Consider the following 24377-nt stretch of genomic DNA (forward strand, 5'->3'; position numbering starts at 1 on the left):
GCGCTGTCCTAATGTGCTTCCCCAAAAGATATGAAGGCATAATTTCTTCATGTAATCTATAATTTTCTACCAGATATATGGATATAAGGCCTAGATAGATTTTTTTTCTTATAGACCTATTAGGCACAAATAACCATTAGGCACATTAGGTAACCAATAGGCACAAATATGTTTCAATGGAATCCGAGGTGAATTCGTAGGCCTATTTGTATTTCCACATATTTCCATGTCTGTCTCTCTCTGTTGGCTATTGCTTTCTGATTGTGACCCTCTCGTTTTAAAACTCCCCTTGTTGGAAAGATGCACCACGTTTAGTTCATTTGAACTCAAATAGCTTAGTCAAACATTCGGAAATTTGAAACTGGCAAGTAGACTGTTCGCGAATGGAGGGAGAGGGAGAGAGGTGGTTTAGAGATTAACGAATGACATCAGTTTTGAACACATGGAGTTCTTGTGTGGCACGTGTTTGTAGGTTTGAGACGCAGCTGACTTGAAAAATTAATGTTGGCTTTTGCAGGTGAAGGTTATTGAGCAGAACAGCAAAAGCAAATTAATTTGTTCACTCTCACACTCACACGTTCCAATTTGCAGATCATCCGGCAGCGCGGAGTGGTGTGGGAGTTGTGCGTGGAGCAGATAGAACATTTCTTATTTCTGTTAAATGCGACAGCCTATGTGAGGTGTGTGTAGCTGGTTTGTGTCTGTTACACTTTAGTGTTGAAAATGAAATGTCTGTCGCGCTGCTTGTGCTGTCAGCTGTCAGTGGTGGACCTCAACAATTAAATTCTAGAATGTTGGGTCTGCTGATGATTCCATGGCGACAAAACGGCTAACCACTGACTTCTATAGTATAACAGAAGTCTGTGTGGCTAACTAATATCTTCATTAAAAAAGAGGAAAAGGAGAGGGCTGCGTTCGGTCAATTGTTTGTAAAAGAATCAGGTGCTCCTCAGAAAGGACACGATAACTTCAGTAACTTGGCTTGTGACTATCTCCAAAATGTGAAGGTCCAAACAGAAGGATCCTTGTTGAAAGTGGTAGGCTGAATGATCCAAGCCACACTGATCTTAGTGGAAAAAAAGTTGAAAATCCTTTATTTTAATGGATAACGCCTACGCGTTTCGACTACAATCAGTCTTCATCCATTAAAATAAAGGATTTTAAATTTTTTCACTAATATCTTCATTTTTTTAATTTTCAAGCGGCGTGAAACTTTGTGCTGCAACCTGCCATACCACTACCAAGTGACCTTCCAAGTTTGACTTAAGTTTGAGATAAGTTGGAGTACATAGCGGAGATCCAGACAGACATTTCTTGAATTATTAGATAGATTCTTTTTTCCGTTCTAAAGGTCACTCCGCTGTCCCACCTGTGAGGAGGTGTTTGTGGAGGCGCACTCCTTCCTGTTACACCTACTTGCACACACAACAGAGAAATCTTGTGCATCTCTAAAGCATCACCATGACAGCTATCACCATGACAGCCATCACCATGACGACCACCAAGTGACAAATCTCCACAGTGTGGCCGGTGATGAAACCAGTAACGAAGAGCACCAAAGAAATCATCAACATGCACCTTGTGATGAAGAGGACTTTTCACATCAACCTGCTGTGAGCGTCGAGCAGCGATCTCGAGAAGAAACGTGTTCCACTCCAGACATTGAAAGTGAGTGGATTGTTTTATGCATTTAAAGAAATAATTGTCTGCAACACTGTTCTGTTTCCCCAAATATTTAATGGCACTGGTTGCACTTGATGAGGGACATCTGAAATGCTGTGCCATTAAATATTGGGGAGCATAGAATACTGTTGCAGACTTTTATTGGTTCTTTTAAGTCATCTTGTCAGGGCCATTAGGGAGACTAATATGCGTGCATTTTATTTTGTTTATTATTTTTTTTAATGTAGGTGTTGAACAGCGAGAAGAAACATTTGCCATTAAAAGTGAAACATTTGACATCAGAAGTGAAACATCTGACTTCAAAAGTGAAGGGGAGTCTTGTATTACTGAGTCTACTCTGGGTGTTGCACAGCAAGAAGAAACATGTGACATTAAATGTGAAACATCTGACTTCAAATGTGAAAGGGAGTCCTGTGTCAATGAGTCAAGTCTAGGCGTGGACAATGGTTTGAAGGCCCACCACCAGAGCGATCATAACATTATGACTTGGGATGGAAAGGACTTTCCAAGTCCAACTATTGTAGACATCGACCAGCGATCTTCTCTAGGAGGAGAAGAAACAATTGTGGACATTAAAAGCGAACAGGAGTCTGGTATCACACAGCATGGAAATGCAGACGAGACCCCTATGGGTAAGTTTCAAAATTGTATTCATTTTAATATTTATATTTAAAATATTTGGGATAGTAAAATATGACAGGAAATGAATGAAGTGAAAGTCCGCCTGGGAAAGCCCACCATTTTCCTTGTGACACAGCACTCCACAGCACACTGCACATAATGAAATAGCATTAATGCCCCACTCTCTGAAGGGTGCAGCCCCAAATGACAACCCAAGGGAGAACAGTCAACACAGACAAAAAAACAGCAGACACACAGCACGGAATGTTTCATTATTTTGAGAGATCTTCCTGAATTGTATTGTTGGTACATTGTTTTGAACATGCTGCTATAGTGAAGTGAAATTATTGTGAAAAATAGGCATAAATGAAAAATATGTATTGAACATGATGTGAACTGTTTGCTTTTGTGAGTTAACTTATCAATTGCTGCACCCTTAATAACATGTTCCATACATATTTGGTTTGAAGTGTTGAAACAGGAGGTAAAAGGAGAAGGCGAAGGAGAGCCTGGTAATAGTCAAAATAGTAAAGTGCTCAGGGAGTGCACCTCCGCCCTCTGGTGGACAGAAACAGACGTGCATCACGAATGCCAACAAACTCTGACGAGCACATAACCTCCTTGGCGGCCCCTAGTGGTAAGCCGGGCTGACAGCAGTGTGTGAACGCAGCAAACTCAGCAGTGAGCGAACAAACAATTGCACAACAAACTCGGACATAACCTCCTTGGCCTAGGTAATAATGAATAGGTTGTGTAGATTATAGAAGTATACTATAGTTGAAAATCAAACCCTACTCAAAATTCTGTGTTATAGAAGAGAAGTATATCCTCCTTGCTCCTGCACTTCACACAATCTGGTGCATCACAGGAAATGACCAGTAAGAGCAGATTAAGAAAGTCACTGGAGCATCTTCAAGTGGATAGTTTACGTTTCGTCGTCGTCCCGTTTTCTTCAGTCAGTCATTTCCTGTCGTCTTTGTATGTTGCTTCTTAGATGAGCACCAGGGAGCTTCTGTCAGCGTCAGCCCGCCACATCAGTCCGTCACATCTGAAAAGTCGTTCAAACAAAGAGACCGTCTTGATGTTCACCTGCGATCGCACAGTGGCGAGGCGGCGTACCACCAGTGTTACGTCTGTGGGAAGGTCTTCAAAAGAAAGCACAATCTCAAGGACCATCAGCAAATCCACACCGGAAAGACACAGCGCTGCCCCACTTGTGGAAAGTGCTTTTCCAGAGTGAGAGATGTCAAGAAGCACCACATGGCTGTTCATCAGAAGATAAAACCAAAAAGGTTAACTTGTTTAATAGATGTATATACAGTGCCCTCCATAATTATTGGCACCCCTGGTTGAGATGTGTTTTTTAGCTTCCAATTATTTTATTTTTTTTCTAAATAATATGGGACCTTAATGGAAAAAAAGAGAAAAATCCAACCTTCAATACAAGTGCATTTATTCCGTGGGGAAAAAATCCCACATAAAGAAATAATTATTTGACATCAAATAATGTGTGTCACAATTATTAGCACCCCTGGTGTTAATATTTTGTACAACCCCCTTTTGCCAACAAAACAGCACCTAATCTTCTCCTATAATGTTTCACAAGATGGGAAAAGACAGAAAGAGGGATCTTCAGCCATTCCTCTTTGCAGAATCTCTCTAAATCATCCAGAGACCTGGGTCCTCTCCTCTGTACTCTCCTCTTCAGCTCACCCCACAGGTTCTCAATGGGGTTGAGGTCAGGGGACTGAGATGGCCATGGGAGGAGCTTGATTTTGTGTCTGGTGAACCATTTCTGTGTAGATTTTGCCATATGTTTAGGGTCATTGTCTTGCTGAAAGACCCAGTGACGACCCAGCTTCAGCTTTTGGGCAGAGGGCAACAGATTTTGATTTAAAATGTCCTGGTATTTCAAAGCATTCATGATGCCATGCACCCTAACAAGGTTCCCAGGGCCTTTGCAAGCGAAACAGCCCCACAGCATCACTGACCCACCCCCATACTTCACAGTGGGTATGAGGTGCTTTTCAGCATGCGCATCTTTCGTGGTACGCCAGACCCACTTAGAGTGTTTGTTGCCAAAAAGCTCAATCTTGGTCTCATCTGACCAAAGCACACGGTCCCAGTTGAAGCCCCAATACCGCTTGGCGAACTCCAGACGCTTGCGTTTATGATTGTGAGTGAGGAAAGGTTTTCTCCGTGCATGCCTCCCAAACAGCTTGTTGGCGTGTAGACAGCGCCTGATGGTTGATTTGGACACTTTGTGACCCCAGGATGCTACCATTTGTTGTAATTCTGTAACAGTGAGCTTTGGAGATCTTTTGATTTCTCTTACCATCCTCCTCACTGTGCGTGGTGGCAAAATAAACTTGGGTCCTCGTCCAGGCTTGTTTACCACTGTTCCAGTTGTTTTGAACTTCTTAATTATTCCTCTCACAGTGGATATGGGCAGCTGCAGTTGAGTGGCAATCTTCTTGTAGCCTCTGCCTGACCTGTGAAGGTCGACGCACATCTGCCTCACTTGTATGCTGTGTTCCTTTGTCTTTCCCATGTTTAAGAGTGGATAAGAGAAATGGCCTCGGTGTCACGTCATATTTATACCCCAGGGAAACAGGAAGTGATGAATTACTAATTAAATGTTCCTACATACTCTGGTAAACTTTGTAAACTACTGTAGAAATGACAGAAATGCTTCAATTATATTTATTTCCTGGGAATTGTTAAGGGTGCCAATAATTGTGGAACAGGTGATTTAATGAAAAATAATTATTTTTTAGTCAGGGATTTTTTTATTTTCTTACAATTCATTCGAGTTGAAGGCTACATTTTTCTACAATTTTCAGTGTGACAGTATTCTTCTGCAATAAACACTGAATTTATTTTAAGGCTTTTAACACATCTCAACCAGGGGTGCCAATAATTATGGAGGGCACTGTAACATTCATTTTTAATAGATGTATAACATTCATTTACAGATATATAATGTTATGTCAATTCTTTCCTACTTTCCTTGTGATTTATTTAATGTAGTTGTGTTCAGCATTATTATTGAATGCTCAATGCAGAAGTGGGGAACCTACATTATATCTCAAGGGCCATTTGCTGCCATTTCACATGAAATATTACATATTTTGTAAAGGAACCTTAGAAAAGACATTTTCAATACAATTAAGTTATATTCAGTGAACCTACAGAAGGTGGAGTCTGTTTTAAAGGTGGCTGCCTTCGATATAGGTCCAAAGTGCAGGGGGAATCCTGGTTTGTGTTCATAGTACGGCCCTCGGAGGACTTCTACGGCCCTCGGATGAATTTGAAGTGACCCTTCAAACAAAAAAAGCTTCCCCACCCCTGGCTTAATGCGTTGGTTTTGTTTAAACATACGTGCTGGTGGCTTTGTATCAAGCCGTCCTTGTAAGTGGCTAGTGGTCAAACAACAGGATTTTCTGGTCCTTCTCATGCATATCCGTGACTCTTCCAGATTCGCCTCTTACTCTGTATTGCTTCAGTGAATGGGAAATGCACCACTTGCAAGTGTAGCATGTGTACTATGTCTAAAGGTGACCCTCCGTATTTCAAAACGAGCGAGTAAAACTGTTTTTCAGTGAAAGTAATCTTTAAGATTTCATTTTGTTTGAGACATGTACATTTTTTATTGTTAACCTGACATGTTTCAATTCCTGGGTTTCATTTGACGTCACATCTTCGAAATCTCTTTGATCTACCGCTGCTGGTGGTTCATCTGGGATTGGAGCCATTGAAACCCATTCAAAAGTAAATTTCTTCTAAGAGCCACATACAATTTTGAGTTACACCTAAACACACTATAGGTCTTGTTTAAAGGCTGAGAACCCCCGTTTTCCATAAGTGAAAATTGTATGTTCCTAGCTTCTTCCCATCCGAAGGTAGCCCACTGTAAGTGCGGGTTACTTTGTCTAAAGATAGCGTTTTGTTTCCCTGAAAACTGAGATGAAGCCAGAGATACTGGATGATAGTCCTAGAATCTCTGACGAAGCGGTTTATGTTACGTATGCCTAAAGGGGCGTGTATGTTCTGAAAGCCAAGTTGTGTCGTCACTAGGTAGCCCGGCCCCCGATCTCGCTCCTCACGATTTGATTGGTTGCAATGGCCGGTCCACCTTGGGTCGATTTTCGCTTTCGCTTTCGCTTTTCGATTTTAAGCCTTCCAGGTCCGCTAGACTGCCCCCAGGAGCAAATTCAATATGCGGCCTCTAGGGGCGTCTAGATTTCTAGGCTAGACAGGAGTGGTACCTGTTGTGGTCTTCCCATCTGCCCAAGGTTTGATGTGATTGTGTGTTCAGAGATGCTCTTATGCAGACCTCGGTTGTAACCATGTTTATTTGAGTTACTGTTGCCTTTGAATCAGATTGAACCAGTGTGGCCACTCTCCTCAGACCTATGGCATCAACAACATTCACAGAACCGCCACTCAATGGATGTTTTCACTTTTCCCGAACCATTCTCTGTAAACCTTAAAGATGGTTATCCCAGTATCCCAGTTATGGAGTATCCCAGTAGATGAGGATTTTCTGAAATATTCAGACCTGGTACAAAAACGTTTGTTAAATCACTTTTCTTCTCCAGACTGATGTTCAGTTTGAACTTCATCACATTGTCTTGACCATGTCTGCATGCCCAAATACATTGAGTTGCCACCATGTGATTGGCTGATTCGAAATTTGCGTCAGTGAGCAGTTGGAAAGGTGTGCAAATACAGTGGCAGATGAGTGTATTCTGTTCTTTTTTTCTAAAAGGCATGCTATTCTATTCTATGCAATGATATTATATTCTATTCTATTCTATTTTCTTCTATTATTTTCTGTTGTGTTGGTTTTGAAGGTTACTCAAGTGCGCCACCTGTGGGAAGGTGTTTACACTGTTGTACTACTTCAAGCTACATCAGCGAACACACACACGGGAGAAATCTGATCAATGTGCTCTAAAGCATCACCATGACAACCACCATCACGACAATTATCATCATGACAACCACCTACTGATAAAACACCACAGTCTGGCCGGTGATGAACCCAGTCACGTGGAGGAGCACCAAAGAAATCATCAACGTGCACCTTGTGATGAAGAGGACTTTCCACATCAGACCGTCGACCAGCGATCTTATCCAGGAGAAGAAACGTATTCAACTCCAGACATTAAAAGTGAGTGGAATATTTTAGGCATTTAAAGAAATAATATCCGCAACACTGTTCTGTTTTCCCAAATATTTAATGGCACTGGTTGCACTTGATGAAGGACTGAGCGTCTGAAACGTCTTGCCATTTGAATATTTGAGCTCATAGAACAGTGTTGTGGACATTCATTATTTCTCAATTGTTATCTTGTCTGGTCCAGTATAGTCACTGTTGAGCATGCATTCTGTGTTTTTTTTTATTTAGGCGTTGAACAGCGAGAAGAAACATGTGACATTAAAAGGGAAACTTGTGACATTAAAAGTGAAAGGGAGTCCTGTGTCACTGAGTCAAGTCTAGGCGTGGACAATCGTTTGAAGGACCACCACCAGAGCGATCATAACATTATGACTTGGGATGGAAAGGACTTTCCAAGTCCAACTATTGTAGACATCGACCAGCGATCTCATCTAGGAGGAGAAGAAACAAGTGTGGACATTAAAAGCGAACAGGAGTCTTGTATCACACAGCATGGAAATGCAGATGAGACCCCTATGGGTAAGTTTCAGAATTGTATTTATTTTATTATTTATATTATATTATTTGGGACTGTCGAAGATGGTGACAGGAAATGAATGAAGTGAAAGTCCGCCTGGGAAAGCCCACCATTGTCCTTGTGACACAGCACTCCTCAGCACACAGTGCTCACTGCACATAACGAAATTGCATCAAGGCCCCACTCGTGGAAGGGTGCAGCCCCAAATGATAGCCCAAGAGATATTATTTTGAGAGTTTTTCATGAATTGTATTGTATTGTTGGTACATTGTTTTGAACATGCTGCTAATATTTGTGAAGTGAAAATTAGGCAAAACATGATGTGAACTGTTTGCTTTTGTGAGTTAACTTATCAATTGCTGCACCCTTTACAACATGTTCCATACATATTTGGCTTGTAGAGTTGAAACAGGAGGTAAAAGAAGAAGGAGAAGGATATCCTAGTGTTCTGGAACATGGTGAAGGAGAGCCTAGTGTTCTGGAACATGGTGAAGGACAGCCTAGTGTTCTACAACATGGGGAAGGACAAGGAGAGCCTAGTGTTGTGGAGCATGCCGATGGAGGGTCTAGTGTTCTACAACGTGGTGATGCAACAAAGCTCTCCTACTGGGCCACACCTGTGAAGATCATAACTCTACAAGACTTGGATGTTGGTCAAATGAATCCTACTGGTAAGTTTAAAATTAACTTGGCTAAAAGAAATGTCTGAAATGTCTGAAAACAAGGGCTTTGCCACCAAGTACATGTCCACTAGAGGGGTCAAATACCTATTGCTTCCTTTTTTGATATTGCCTCTTATTGGATGAATACCCCTACCATTGATATAATAGAGCTCGAAAGTGACGTCACTTCCCCCTATTTAATGGGACCTCAACGGCGTTTTTAGCCGAAAATCGTAGCATGTAATCCAATGGCGGTATTAAAATGATATTTCGATCCCCTTCGAGTTGTGCCACGAGCTCCATATACAGTCCCAAGAAAAAGTTTGTACACCCTTTGAAATTTCTTACTTTTCAGTCAAAATAGATCATAAAACATGGTCTGATCTTCCCGGAAATCTCAAGAAGGAACAATCAGAGTCTGCTTTAACTAATTCCACACAAACAATTACATGTTTTCATATTTTTATTGGCCATAAGGCTATAACATTCACAGGAGAGCAAGGCATAAGTAAGTACACCCTTGCATTAAATAGGTTTTAGCCCTCAGTTAGTTGCAATATCCTCAACCAGACTTGTCCTGTAGTTGCAGATCAGATTAACAAAGCAATCTGGATGTATCTTGTCTCCCTCTTCTTTAGAGAACTGCCTCTCGTCATCAAGGTTTCTGGGATGTCTGGAGTGCATAGCTTTATTGACTTCATGCCATATAATCTCAATTGTTTTTAGTCAGGGCTTTGTCTGGGCTATTCCAGAATGTGTACTTCATTGTTATGAAGCCATTCTAATGTAGATTTGCTTCTTAAGTATGGGTTGTTGTCACTTTTCAGCACCCATCCTCTTGTGTGCTTCAACTGTGTGACAGACTTCCTCACATTTTTTCTGTAAAATATCACAATAAACTTGAGTTCATTGCTCCACTGATAGTAGCAAACTTTCAAGGGCCTGAGGCAGCAAGGTAGCCGCATATAATGATGCTCCCGCCACCATACTCAGATGTGGAGATGTAACCAAGAAAAGCTAAAAATGGGGTTCATTCTGCCAATCTAAAATTATTGGGGTTTCTGTCCAAAAAAATATTGCTGCAACTTTGAGGTTTGCGAAAAAGCATTTATATGCTTCATAAAATTACTGCTAAATATTCAGTAGACCAACGTTGAAACTAAAGTTGAATTTTTCAGGGGAACACATAGTATCATGTTTGGAGGAGAACTGGAGAACCACACCTTCACCAAAACATCATCTCCACTTTTCAGTATGGTGGCGGCAGCATCATTATATGCGGCTACCTCGGTGCCTCAGGCCCTTGTCAGTTAGCTATTATCAGTGGAACAATGAACTCAGAAGTTTATTGAGATATTTTACAGAAAGAATGTGAGGTAGTCTGTCACACAGTTGAGGCACACAAGAGGATGGGTGCTGAAATGGGACAACTACCCATATTTTAGAGGCAATTGACATTTGAATTGCTTCATAAGAATGAAATACACATTCTGGAATAGCCCAGTCAAAGCTCTGACAAAAACATTTCAGATGATATGGCATGAAGTCAAGAAAGCTATTCACTAAAGATATCCCAGAAACCTTGCTGAAGAAGGGCAGTTTTCTAAAGAAGAGGGAGACAAGATACATCCAGATTGTTTTGTTAATCTGATCTGCAACTACAGGAAACATCTGGTTGAGGTTATTGCGACTAACTTAAGGTTAAAACCTATTGAATGCAAGGGTGTACTTACTTATGCCTTGCTGTCCTGTGAATGTTTACATCTTATGGCCAATGAAAATATGAAAACTTGTAAATGTTTGGGTTGAATTAGTTAAAGCAGACTCTGGTTGATCCTTCTTGTGATTTCTGGAAAGATCAGACTATGTTTTATGACCAATTTTGACAGAAATGTAAGAAATGTCAAAGGGTGTACAAACTTTTTCCTGGGACTGTATGTTGTTTCTGATATTTTTGCTTAATTTTTCGTACGAACCCCCAAACTTTTTAGAAAGCTGTGTTTCTTCACATTTTTCATGCCGACGGCCTCGGAACAAAACATTGATACTTCTGCATGAATAATCTTTATCTAGCCTCTTAAACAGCATATTTGTAGCCCAGTGCATATCATGACTGAGATCAGAAGATATTTACTCTCTACCATGTTGTTAGATGGTCAGCTTAGGTCCCGTGAAACGCGGAACTAAGGGGCGGGACTTTCGAGCTCTATATGCTGATCATGTCTTTATTAGTGGGCAATCCAAATCCAAAGAATCAGATAGGGATCACATTACTCTCACTAAATGCTTGCTTGGAGGTAGAATTTGCACAGGCAGACTCAATGAATTAAAACCCAGTCAACTAACTCAAGGGAAGGCATACAATGTGCTTGTTTTCTGAAAGGTGGAGCGTTGATTTAATTGCAGAAATTCACCATTTCTAAGCGTTTTGCACATTGGATTTTGCCTGGTCAGACTGTAGATGGTTTCATGTAATATTCACTTGTTGCTTATGCTTGATGAAATTGTGTAGGCAGATGGAAGCCCAACAACGCAACTACGGCAAACATCATGCACTGCATGTGCAGCTGTGTTTTTAGGTGCACAGTCACTAGACCCATGTTAGCAAATTATACTTAGTCCCTGCCAAAAATGTATTAAATGATGCATCCTGTAGTTTTAAATGCCTTAAAAGCTGCCTGTGGAGGATTTGCATAATAGAAATGTCAAAGCAATTATTACTGTGAAAGCATAATATGTGAATGTGTGTGAAAAATATGTGAATGCTTCGTGTGTCAGTCTAACATGAAATACCATTCTTGTTTATCTATTGTTGGCATGCAGTGTATTGTTTGTGAAAGTCTACTGGAAATAAAGTTAGGGCCATAGAACATGCTTTATTTTTATTTTGACCGTTGACATCTCATGAAACCGTTTACAAAAAGATGAACGCGTGCCATCCGCTAAGATGGTGCAACCAACGGTTGCCATTTTAAACTGCTGTGTAGCCTCTCACTGCAGATGCAACCAATTACACTCTACGAAACATGAATTAGCCAGTTACATCGTAAGGAGACTGTAGCCTCTTACTGCAGGTGCTGTGTTAGCCATGTAACTGGCCAGTACTAAGCTGGAGGGCATTCCAAGACCATGGCAAAGAGATACACCAGACTGAGATAGATAACAGCAAGTGGTATGTGGATTAGGGCTGTAACAATACACCGCGATTCAATAATCAATTTGGCCAAGGTATAGTGGACAAATAAATATCCTTGACCAGTATACGGTGTATGGTAACGTGTCTGTCTTTTCTGTGTTTCTTTTTTCTTCTATTTTGGGGGCCAGAAATGGAACTGCTTTCATCTGCCATCACCAAATTCGTGACTATCCCAGATGCAGTGAAGGATCCATTAAAGAAACACAGCTGTTCTGTTTGTGGTGACAGCTTCAAGGCCAGGAGAAGTCTGGAACTACACCAGTCCATTCACACAGGAGAGAGGCCCTACCACTGCCGACAAGAGTGTAAGAGAAGTTTTCCAAAGTCAGCATATCTCTGAAAGCACCAGCGCATTCTCACAGGAGAGAGACCATACAATTGCCAATAATGTGGGAAGAGTTTCTCACAGTCAATACATTGCAAACAACACCAGTGTATTCACACTGGAGAGAAGCCGCATGAATGTGGACAGTGTGGGAAGAGTATTTCACAGGCTGGAAATCTCAGAGCCCACCAAGTGGTGCACATGGGACATAAGCCCTGCCACTGTAGCCAGTGTGGGAAAGCGTTCTCAAGACCAGACTATGTTCAACGACACCTGACCATTCACAGAAACAAATCCTACTTTTGACAACAGTTTAACAGCATAAAGTGTAAATGTGACTATTATAACTGGTATGGTATAAGCTGAAGTAATGACCCACAGTCTCCATTTTTGACCCTTTAATGTGCCTGACTGGAATCCGACACAGATTGAAACAATGATACAGAATGAGTCAGAACTTTTGAAGTAGACTATATACAGAGACAAATTAACACATAATTGACCTCAAGAATGAAATTAAGTTGTTGATTTTACATTTGACAACATTTAAACGTATTATACGTACATTATAAAAATTATAAAATGTGGGTTGACTTTTGAAGTAAACCACAAACAGAGAAAAGCTAACCCATTTTCCCATACAATATTGACCCAAGGAATGAAGAAATTTAGTAAACATCCAAATAAGATAAAACAACAAAGAAGAACATTTCAAAATGAATTGTGCTGAGGGACAATATAGGTGTCCAGGTATAAGATCATCACAGAGAGGCTGAGTCACTCAGAATTAAAGATGCAGAGGGAATAATTACCATAGTCATTACATACATTTTTGAATTCCCTTTGATTTACCACGATTGAGTGTATATAAGACATATGTTTGTCATTAAAATCATTGTATAGGTTCATAACATCATGAAATATATATTGGCTGTAGTCTCACTCTAGCACTCCAGGAATTGCCGCTATTGAAAATGGACCATAATAAGAATGCTTCATGCGTGCAAATGATACAGGGGCGTAACATTCTTCTATGCACCCGAGCTCACTTGAAATAGACCCAGAAGACATGGGAAACTGTCCTTTGCTTATTTTTTGACAATAATAGAGTATTACACATCCTGTGCACAGTGAAAATGAACCATCCAACTTGTGTTAGTGCTAACTTCAAAAGTCAGCCTCCATGATGGCATGTGGGTGCAGTAGTGCATTGGTTAATATGTTGTCACTCAGCTGTAGAGTTAAACACAGTGCTGAGTGGTATAAATGGGTTTTAAACAGCATGAAAAGCCACTCACGCATTATATTTTGAAGGGAGATCTTCGATTACTGCCACATAGTAAGGACAAATTGCATTCTCTACTATGTTTTAACAGTTTGGCTCCATCTTAAGGACCAGCAGGTGATAAAATGGAGGGCTTTTGGTCAAGACCTGTCACACTGTAAGCACTACAGAAAGGAAAACATTGCAAAACATTACAAGGAATACACCCACCATTTAAGCTGGTGAAATCATGTCCAAGATAGGAATTAACTCTGTTTTTTTATATATAAAACAATCTCATCGGTTAATGTATTTAACTGTTAAGTGTTGTCTTTTGTTTTGTTTTTAGTCTTCCTCGACATTTTCTGTCTTTTATTGTCCCCGTCCCTCAACTCTTTTGAGACATGTTGTTTTTACATATTCATGAATATCCCCCAAAACAATAATTTTGGTCAGTTTCGATGGCTGATATGTTTCTTTGCGCTGTTTTGAAACATTTTGAAAATGGCAGTATTTTGTTATTATTCACAATTTACCTTGTGTCCCAACTTCTATGGAGTTGGGGTTTGTAATAGTCACAGTTACATTGCAAATGATAAAGGAAGAGCAGGTGGTGAAAAAACCCACAATAAAACTTGAAAGAATGAAGAGATAATTGAGTGTCTACATATTTTAGGCCATTTTATTGCTGTTTATGACCAAATATGCTGTTTCAGTGTTGTCAAAAACAACTTGATTTCATTTCCCGGGTCAATACCATATTGGAAAATGTCTTAATTTGTCTCTGTATGGAGTTTACATCAACAAAATGTCCTATTCTGTATCATTGTATCATGGGACATTATTTTAGCTTGGTAGTAGTACCTGTCAAATTCTGAAAGTAGACACTAGACAAGATACAAAAAAATCAGGTGCCATAAAAGGTGCATGGATCCCCCTTTCCAACCCTACTATTAGTTTTACCCACATAAAAAAATATTACATAGACATTTCAGTATATAAACTACATGGGTCGTGTTGCATGTTGTTCTGCCCTTCAATACTCTCCCTGTACTGGGGAAAAGCAATCTGTGTGTGTGAGAGTGCTTTTTTATATTCATTTATTTTTGAGATTTAGTTAAGCATCCAGTGTAGATATTAGAGGGTGTTGAGTGCACTTCTTGGATGAGGTAAATCATTTTGTTAGCTGGTGCGCAGATGCCCATCTGATTTTAAATGTTGAGAAGACAAAGGAACTGATCATTGATTTTAGAAAACGTAGAAATGCGCCAGTTCCTATTTTAATTAAAGGTCATCCAGTAGAAGCTGTTCCCTCCTACAAATACCTTGGCGTCCACCTAGATCAGTGTTTCTCAACCTTTTTTAAGGCGAGGCACCCTTTCAAATCATGAAAAATTTAAAGTCACCCCAAACCAACAAGCCGTAACATGGCATCGCATCCGATACCACAAAAGCTTAGAAAAGTAACACATTTGGAGACGTCACACGACCTACGTTCAAAGTTGCAGCTGACTGGGGCGACCTATATTTACTTTATTGTGTGTAAATGGCAGATGAAAGATTCCACTGACTAGCATTAACTTATCAATTTAGACAAATGTGTATCATATTACATAATTTATTTATCAGTCACGTATCCGTGGCACCCCTGAGGGGGGCCCGCGGCACCCCAGGGTGCCCCGGCACCCCTGTTGAGAAACACTGGCCTAGATAACAAACTGGACTCTAGGGAAAACAGCAGATTTTTAAGAAGGCCCAGTCAAGACTTTTCTTTTTAAGGAAATTGAGGTCTTTTGACTTGGGGAGGCCTATTTTAAACACATTTTATCATGGGATTGTGGCAAGTGTTTTATTTTATGCTGTTGTGTGCTGGGGTGGAGGGATGTCACTTGAGGACAGGAACAGGCTGAATAAGCTCATTAGGAAAGCGGGGTCCATCACAGGTGTATGTTTTAATTCGGTGGAGCAGATTTTAGAGGAGAGGACAATGAGGAAAATGAAAAGCGTACTGAGCATGGACGACCACCCATTGTTCAGCTTGATCACGAAAAGTGGCAGAAGCCAAAGGCTCCTCCTACCTAGATGCTCCACCGAAAGGTTCAGAAGATCTTTTATTCCTGCAGCTATCAGACTTTTTAACAACAGCTGCTGATTGAATTTTTAATGTTTTTATAATGTTGTTGAGATTCTTTGTGTGTTTTTATGATGGACTGTTTTTATTTATTTATTAGCTCTTACTTATTATGTATTTGTCCTGTCTTCCTGTTATGTGTTGTGTGTATGACCAGGTGGCACTCAATTTCCCCTTGGGGATTAATAAAGTCTCTCTCTCTCTGATCTTTCAAAAGATTTCACACACCCCCTGCTCATTCCCACTGGGGAGAGCATAAACGATTCTCGTCCAGATCTGGTGTCTCAGTTCCAACTGAAGAGGTTATCAGTGCGACTGGTCGACTGCCTTTCAACGCTAGGCCAGGAAGGAACAACTGACAAGAAAAAGAAAGATGAAGACAAAACTGGTAAGAGATCTTACACACATGCCCAGATATCATTACCAATTCCCCAAATCCTGCAGGTTGGCATCATGCAAAGGTAATTATTTCACACTTGTGCATGCCGCTTTGCATGTTAAAGGTACACTGTAAGATTTTTAGTTGTTTATTTCCAGAATTCATGCTACCCATTCACTAATGTTACCTTTTTCATGAATACTTACCATCACCATCAAATTCTAAGTATTCATTATGACTGGAAAAATTGCACTTTTCATACATGAAAAGGGGGATCTTCTCCATGGTCCGCCATTTTGAATTTCCAGAAATAGCCATTTTTAGCTGCAAAAATGACTGTACTTGGGACATACTACAAAATATTATTTTATTATTTAGTAAACTTTCATGAAAAAAGGCAATGGGCAGCCCAGTAAATCAAACCAAGCATGGGAAATGGCAAAATTGCCCATGCCAGAACAAAACCACCTCTAAACCTAATCTGCCACAGGGCGTTTTGGAGAACATGTTAGCATGCAGTCGTGATGCACAAATGCGATAGATGGTTCTTGTCTTCCAAGTCTTTCTAGATGGCACTTGTCTTACGAGTAGTGGGATCCAACCAAGTCAAATAGAAGTGATGAGTAGTTGAAATGTGTGCTACTAACAAGAAAGGGGTGAAATGTCTTTTAAATTGTATCCTGCACGACTACATTCAACTTTTCAGGTTAGTCTGAGTTCTGCTCAAGTAGCTGACTTGACTGGATCTGTTTTCTTCAGCAGCGGAGATCTCTGTAACATTAGAGGAGGAGGAGGAGGAGGAGGAAGATGAATTGTGCACTTCAGAGGACCCTGAAGAGGATGGAAGAAGAAGCACTTCACTGGACACTATGGGTCAGGGCTCCAGAGTGCGACCAATTTGGTCGCACATGCGCCCATTTTTTTCCATAGTGCGCCTTAAAAATATTTTTAGGCGCACCGGTGCGACCAGACATCAGTAAAACAAAATGAATTGGCAATGCTAAACACCCGGTTTAATCTGCATAAAATGAATAGTCATTCTGCAGTAGCCTACTGGCCCATCACACAATAAAACGTGTTAATGCGTCATTCTCCCCCTTCCTCTCGCTGACAGGCAGCCCGACGTTTCAGAATAATGTTCGACTTCGCTAAACTATCCGAGTTCACGTGTGCTCGCAAGTTTGTGATCTCAACCAGGGGAGTTTTGAAACGGACGAAAGGGTCACAATCACGGGGAAAAAACGAGATGGCTTGAGGATATATTAAACATCAGCCACTGATCACATAAACGCAGACGGGTGCGCGGATAATAATGGTCCGTTTCAGCCGCGTGCAGAGCTGGCCATTCATCAGGTGACACGCTGTCGGGACTTCTACGAGAGTTATTTGATAGCGACTCCAAACTGCCTATCTGTCGGCAAGGCATCGTTCATTCACATTGCGACAGCACGAGAGAGAGAGAGCGCACAAAATTGTGCTGTCCTGTCGTCGTGCTAAGATACCACAATCATTATGCAGAGGGAGAGCGCTCAAAAATGGGGAAATACAAAACCCAATTCACCTCAGATACATATAAACACAATGGTCAGTTTCAACCGCGTGCAGAGCTGACCAAACAACAGACAGACTTGTCTCTCGGGACTTCAGTGAGAGTTTTTTGATAGCGACTCCAAACTGAATATCTGTCGGCAAGCCATCGTTCATGCACCTTGAGACAGCACGAGAGAGAGGTGGGGGAAGCGCGCACGGAATTGTGCTCTCGTGTCTGTCCATAGCGCTTGCTAAGATACCACAACCATTCATCATAGCGCTTGCTAAGATACCCAATCATCATGCAGAGGGAGAGCGTTCAAAAACGGGGAAATACAAAATCCAATTCACCTGTAAACATATGCTATTAGTGTCTAACGATTTTAAAAATCATGACATTTTTAACAGGGTTTGAAAAAATATCTAGGCAATCTACCGGTATCCATCTATCTATCCATCCATCCATCCATCCATTTCTGTGCTTGTGTGTAGACTTAGTGCTGAAAATTAAAGCTTAGGCTAGCTTAGGCCTACTTGTAGCCAGGATGTGGTAGTTATGTAGCCTACTGTCATGTCTTTTGAGGAGCACATTTGGAAGACTAGCCTCTAGCACATGGAAGGCTCCAGGTCTTTCATTAATTATTATTACTATTATTACTATTATTATTTGTATTATTATATTATTAGGCCTATTGCTTTTTTATTAGCCTATTATTATTATTTTTATAAAGCTGGGGTGCGTGCATGCGTGTGTGTGTGTGTGTGTGTTATGGGGTGAACATTTGGGTGCACCTAAATTTTGTGCTGGTGCACCTAAAAAAAAAAATTTAGGCGCACCAGTGCAACCAGTGCAAAAAGTTAGTCTGGAGCCCTATGGGTGATAGAGGAACAAGAACTACAGAAGACAGTGAAGAGGCACCTCACCAACATGTCCCTACTCGCACAGGTATGACCTAAAAGTTTTAAATCTTCGGAACTTGTTATATCATCACCTCTACCCTCATGTAGAGAGAATAAGAAGGTAATTTAAGATGAATTAGAAACAAGACATTAAGCATCCAAAACATGGCTAACAGATGGGTACAAAGGGTCCAGAGCACCGTGGCGCTCCACCACTTACACCACTTTTTCCACAGAATTCAGGTAGTGGTGAAATTGTTTTACGGATACTTTATTTTGCGGAAAGGTGACAAAGATGTCATCAATGAAGCATTGGTGCAGTAAAAGGCTTTTAATGTGGATTTACCTCTGAATTCAACACATATTGGTTCGCAAAAAGATCCCATGTACAGGTTTGCATAGTTGGGTACCATGGTGCTACCCAAGGCTGTCCCTTTGACCTGTACAAATTTGTGGTTTTTAGCGCAGGGGTTCTGTCATAAAGTAAAACAACTGCATAGCCTCTATAATACAGCCATCTTGCGGAATATTCGCCTATAGACTAGAGACGTCAAAGGTCGCAAGTAAAATACCACTATTAGGTAGAGTTGTCATTTCAGTTTGTTTATATAATCAATGGAGTCCCTGGTGTATGAGCTAGAGAACAAACAAATGGTTTCATACAGTGGTCAACAAACATTGAGGCATTGGATTTCAGGGACCAAATTCCACTGACAATGGCTCTTCCAACAAGAGGGGGTGTGTGGGGGTCTTCTTGTGCACTTTGGGCAAAGTGTAAATCACTGTTTCTTATGCACCATTGTTGGAAATCCCTTACTAGGATCATTACTCATCAAATCTCACATGGAAAAATTGATTTGTAAATAAGGTGCAATGTCCCACTGATTGCATCAGAATCTGTGTTCTGTTTTGTCTAGTGTATATTAAATGTTTCCCCCGTGTGTAAAAATTGTGCTGGCCACCTTCTTCACGTATAGTCTTATGTAAAGTCCTATGTCTTTAAGTCTAGCCTTTGATCTCGCATGGTGAAAGCATTTTGATGCTTTATTATTTTTGAAGATTTATTTTTGTAAATATTCTCTTTCTGAAAATAATTTAAAAAAGAGCTAAAAAAAGAACTGAACATTGAACTAGCAATCTGAACATTGAACTAGCGTGATTACCATTGACTTTCAAATCTCGATCGATACTTGGTCTGACCAAGAGCATAACAATTACCCTTTCGTAATCCGCTTGGTTGACCCGCTTCCCTAGGTTTGCTACTGGTTGGCTGGTGACTGACAAAGTGGGTGGAGTTCCCTATTTGTCTGGAGATCAGAAATGATATTTACATTCCTCTTGGCCTGACCATAAGCAACGCAGGCGGTGTTGCTTCATTTGGAGGGCGTGGCCTGTCTAACATTAAACATATTTTGGCTGGCCCTGCCGTGGCCGACCGGTAGGGCACTCGTCTGCTATGCGGCCGACCCGGGTTCAATTCCCGGCTCGGGTCATTTGCAGACCCCTCCCCATCTCTCTCCCCATTCGCTTCCCACTTCTCATACTGTCCTGTCACTAAAAAGAACATCCAAAAAATATCTTTAAAAAAAAAAAAAACATCCAAAAGATATCTTTAAAAAACAACAACATATTTTTGCTAAATAGCCACCAAGCTTAAAAAATCAAAACCTTGCTTGGAATTTTTGATCCCTCATATAAAAAGAACCCACATATATGGGGCACCTAAGTCACGCCCTTCTACTTCCGATCCATGGGGCAGGAGCTCGCAAAATTTTGAATGCGAGTTAATGGAGCAGGTCAAGCTAAATCCTCATCTCGTTTGGCATGTGCTCCGGATTTCACATACGATGACAGTGAATTTGAAAGGTTTGGATTTGCGTCGTAAGACCACTCATTTTCTGCACGCAAGAAACGTTATTTTAGCTTTTGTGCAAAACTGTGTTGGAGACTACACTTGCGCCTCGCATATCTGACGTGAACCGAGGCACAACCAACCCTACCGCTGCACCATGGCTTAAGTGGCTGCACGTCGGACATGCGACGTCTGTTGTGTAGTCCAAATAATTACATATTTTTGCACACTCACAACTCAAAAATCGCTTGCCAAGTGAAGTCAACAAGCACACCATTGGTTGTTATTAATTCTGAGGCACAGCATGTGTGTGATCGACGGGGAAATGCGAGGTGGGTCGGAAAATAGCTTTGATCAGTCCATTACAGCCCAGTCAAAAGTTTTTCCGTTGCCAGCCCCATAAGGTGCCCGGAAGGGGTGGAGACTTAGGTGCCCCATTGACATCGGTATCCGCTCCTATCGGAATCGAAAATTGAGAGTTGGACAAAATGGACATGTCTGATATCGCCAAAAAAGGCAAAATGGGACATCCCTAGAAATAAGTATTGTGATACAGTGTCATGAATCGATGTGGTATATTGTGAAAACAAGTTACCTTGTCGTGGCTATTTTTTGCACACCCCTACAAGTAGACAGGTTTGTGGCATAAATAACAAAACAAAATTATGATTTATCATTCAAACAGGGGTGGGTTTCTGGAATCCGACCAAAATTAGCCTTCGGAAGTTCGAACGAAGTCCGACACAACAACTAACCAACAACTATGATTTCTCGAAAGCCTCAAACCAACAAAGTCCGATGTAGGTACGAAGTAAGTCCGATGAAATTCCAACCAAGTAAGTTCAGACGCACAATGAAGTTGTCGGAAATGCTCGGAGTGTCTCGCCTCAGCTCGGGTGCATTTATCGCAAAGCAGTGACGCTACCACAGTGCCTGTCAAATGCAGTAATTAGCCTACATCACTATCAAAAGTCCACAAATCTTTGTCAACACAATCATGCCCCCGAATTCACCCCTTCAACTGCAGTTATGAAATGCAACATTACAATCCATCATGCATTAGGCTATTTTTACTTGTGTTTTGTATAGGCCTAATTGGTTTAATAGCCTATTGTATAACCTACCACTAATTTGGAAGCACAGTTGGTGGGTGAGTGGTTAAAATGTTGGAATATCATACAAGTTTGCCGTTTCCTTATTAGTGGTGTGAGTTCAATCCACAGTGAAAGAAGTATAGCCAAGCCTATAATCCCTTCACATCTTTTTTTCCCAGAACGGCAAGTGAAGTCATTCTCACGCTCATAGGCAACGCAACACTTTCAACAGGTCATGGCCACACATATTGGACAGTAGGCTGAATGCTGCTTGAAATGATAACTGAAATTACGCTCGAGAAACATATCAGGATGTTTGTCATTCCCAGTCAGCACGTCTTTACGCACAACGTAAGCTAAGGTGGAACTGCCCTTATTGCCGTTGTAGCCTAAAGATGCACAGGAAGGGATGGAAGGATGGATGAAGTAGTCCTATGGAAGGGGCCGTCAATGTCTGTAAACATGGCACATTCAAAGTCCTTCAACGTCGGAAAAGACCTGTCAACACAATCATATCCCCAAAATCCACCCGATTAAATGCAGTAACCAAATGTCGGCCTACACATCACTATCGCCATCAATGACTGAAGAGCAAGATCATGATAAGTGCGAAGGCATAATCGCGGCTGTGTTTGCAGTGTCTACAAGATTTCGATTCCCTCAGTAAGCTACATTAAGCGCAGGTGCCTATTCCTCTGCGCAACTGTTTTTCACCCTCTCTCTGCGTGCGCAAATTGGCCGATCCACGCGTGCTGTTGTGCGCGCGTGTGGAACTGTGGCATCCGAGCCTCGCAGCCACACACGCAGTCACATTAAGGCCAAGTAACTAACTGGTTTTTACCTGCATTTTACAAAGACAAAACGATGGCCCAATTTACACACAGAGAGAAATAAGGACACGATGCGCTGTGTTTCTCACCCCCCTGGCTACATAACGGACATTTCGTGCGCCATGGGCCATGGCACTATTTGGAGTGTGCTCACTGCTGAAACAACATTTGTTTTAAGAGTAGCCTATTGGCCGGCTGCTTGTGACAGGCTTTTATTACAATAGTAGAATTGAAATGAAAAGAAGAATATGAATATAATGAAATAAGAACTAACGCGAAGAAGTGTCCAGTTCTTGTCATCACGCTCGCCTTTCCGAGTGCCTTTCCATTACGCACTATTCCAACAGGCTATGCAGTTGCATAATGTCCATTTTTGAACTTGTTGTAGCCTATGATGTAGTTTGGAGTTATTGTAGACCAAGATATAGCCTACAAAGCAAGGAAAACGAGAAGGATCACCGCACACTGGTGGCCTTTTTAAATTAGCTAGTGAACAACGCATTTCATAACTAGACTGCCTGTGCAGTCGCCTTCGACTGCTTAAGGTATATCCCCGAAACGCGACGCTTCCAGTCCCCCATCATTCCTACCACTCCCGTCCACCATTTCGTAAACGTATATACAGACGTGACATGACGCGCATAGGCTTAAAATTAAACGACTATTGTGAAAATGAAGCAAAAAATGGGGCAAATGGTAATACTGTTTTAATGGTTCAGTGGATATACCACATTAGGTACAGTGTAATAACCAGTGTAACAATATTTAATACAATGTAATTTTTTTACTTACATCATGTGTTTGTGCGTAAGTGGTATTACATGGTATTGCATATTGTTACACTGGTATTACACTATATTACATGGTATTGCATACTGATACACTCGTTACTACACTGTACCTGATATTGAATATTGTTACAGTGGTATTACACTAGTATTAAATGGTATTAAATATTGTTACATTGGTTATTACACTGTACCTAATATGGTAGATTCACTAAAATGGTGAACCATTAAAATAAGGTGTTACCGGGCAAATCAATCCACCCAGTCAGAAGTTATGGGCCAAATGAAAATTCCGCCATTTTGAAAGTGTTGTCTTCCAAACTCGAATCAGTTCATGAACCTACCCTAGAGCATTCACACACAAAATCTGGGACAAATCCATCCAACCGGTCAGTAGTTATGGGCCAAACAATAATTCGGCCATCTTGAATTCCGCCATCTTGAAAGTGTTGACCTCCAAACTCGAATGAGTTCATGAACCTACCCTAGAGCATTCACACACCAAATCTGGGACAAATTCATCCACCAGGTCAGAAGTTATGGACCAAACAAAAATTCGGCCATCTTGAATTCAGCCATCTTGAAAGTGTTGACCTCCCAACTCGAAGCAGTTCATGAACCTACCCTAGAGCATTCACACACCAAATCTGGGACAAATCCATCCACCCGGTCAGAAGTTATGGACCAAACAAAAATTCGGCCATCTTGAATTCAGCCATCTTGAAAGTGTTGACCTCCAAACTCGAATCAGTTCATGAACCTGTCCTAGAGCATTCACCCAAAAAATCTGGGACAAATCCAAACATCCGTTCAAAAGTTATCGCGTTAACACGAAAGACCTTACGCGGCGGCGGCGGACGCGGACGCGGACCCGGCGGCGGACGCGGCGGCGGACGCAAAACCATTACATCCCTGACGCTCCGCGTTTCGGGGATATAATAACAACTAGGCCTACATGTAGCATATTTCCATGTAGCCTATGCTTATTGGAGTTTAATTAAAATATACTATTCATTCCGTCATGTGTGGAGATAGGTGAGTGGTTAAATATTTTGCATTCATGCGAGATGCTGCTTTTGGTGTGGGTTCAAATCCCGATGGTAATCAAACGGGTCTTTTATTGGCGCCGCTTTGATTGATCGGAGCTCGTGAAGCATGATTGTGGTATATGGAATTTCCTAGGCCTACTATATTTGGACAATATTTTTTTCCCCATATTTGAACACCGTGTTGGTGTGGGTTTTTTCAGCCCTGTTCGTAACATGACTATAGACATTTTGGTGTAGTATGGGTCAGAGGCTTGTGCACTTGGTGGCAGTAATCAATTGATGTTGCTTGAACTCTGCCTGAACCCGCCAAAACCACGAGCAAGAGTGACGTGCATCCCAAAACAAAGGTGAACAGGCTAACCATGCTATTC

At 41.2% G+C, this 24377-nt stretch overlaps 1 protein-coding gene across 1 annotated transcript in view; it reads left to right on the forward strand.

The window, feature by feature from the left end:
* The window catches only part of LOC134458340 (zinc finger protein 850-like), a 42779-nt gene extending 25550 nt beyond the window's left edge, over positions 1-17229 (forward strand). Inside the window, exons 10-19 of the mRNA XM_063210600.1 lie at positions 1352-1668; positions 1911-2315; positions 3299-3596; positions 7161-7480; positions 7718-8008; positions 8408-8677; positions 11993-12169; positions 15802-15972; positions 16723-16850; positions 17161-17229. Of these exons, the coding sequence (XP_063066670.1) occupies positions 1352-1668; positions 1911-2315; positions 3299-3596; positions 7161-7480; positions 7718-8008; positions 8408-8677; positions 11993-12169; positions 15802-15972; positions 16723-16850; positions 17161-17229 (2446 nt within the window). The remainder of the gene's footprint in view (positions 1-1351; positions 1669-1910; positions 2316-3298; positions 3597-7160; positions 7481-7717; positions 8009-8407; positions 8678-11992; positions 12170-15801; positions 15973-16722; positions 16851-17160) is intronic.
* Positions 17230-24377: the final 7148 nt, after the last annotated feature.

The sequence above is a fragment of the Engraulis encrasicolus genome, chromosome 1 (genome assembly GCF_034702125.1).
Source record: "Engraulis encrasicolus isolate BLACKSEA-1 chromosome 1, IST_EnEncr_1.0, whole genome shotgun sequence".
Lineage (NCBI taxonomy): Eukaryota > Metazoa > Chordata > Actinopteri > Clupeiformes > Engraulidae > Engraulis > Engraulis encrasicolus.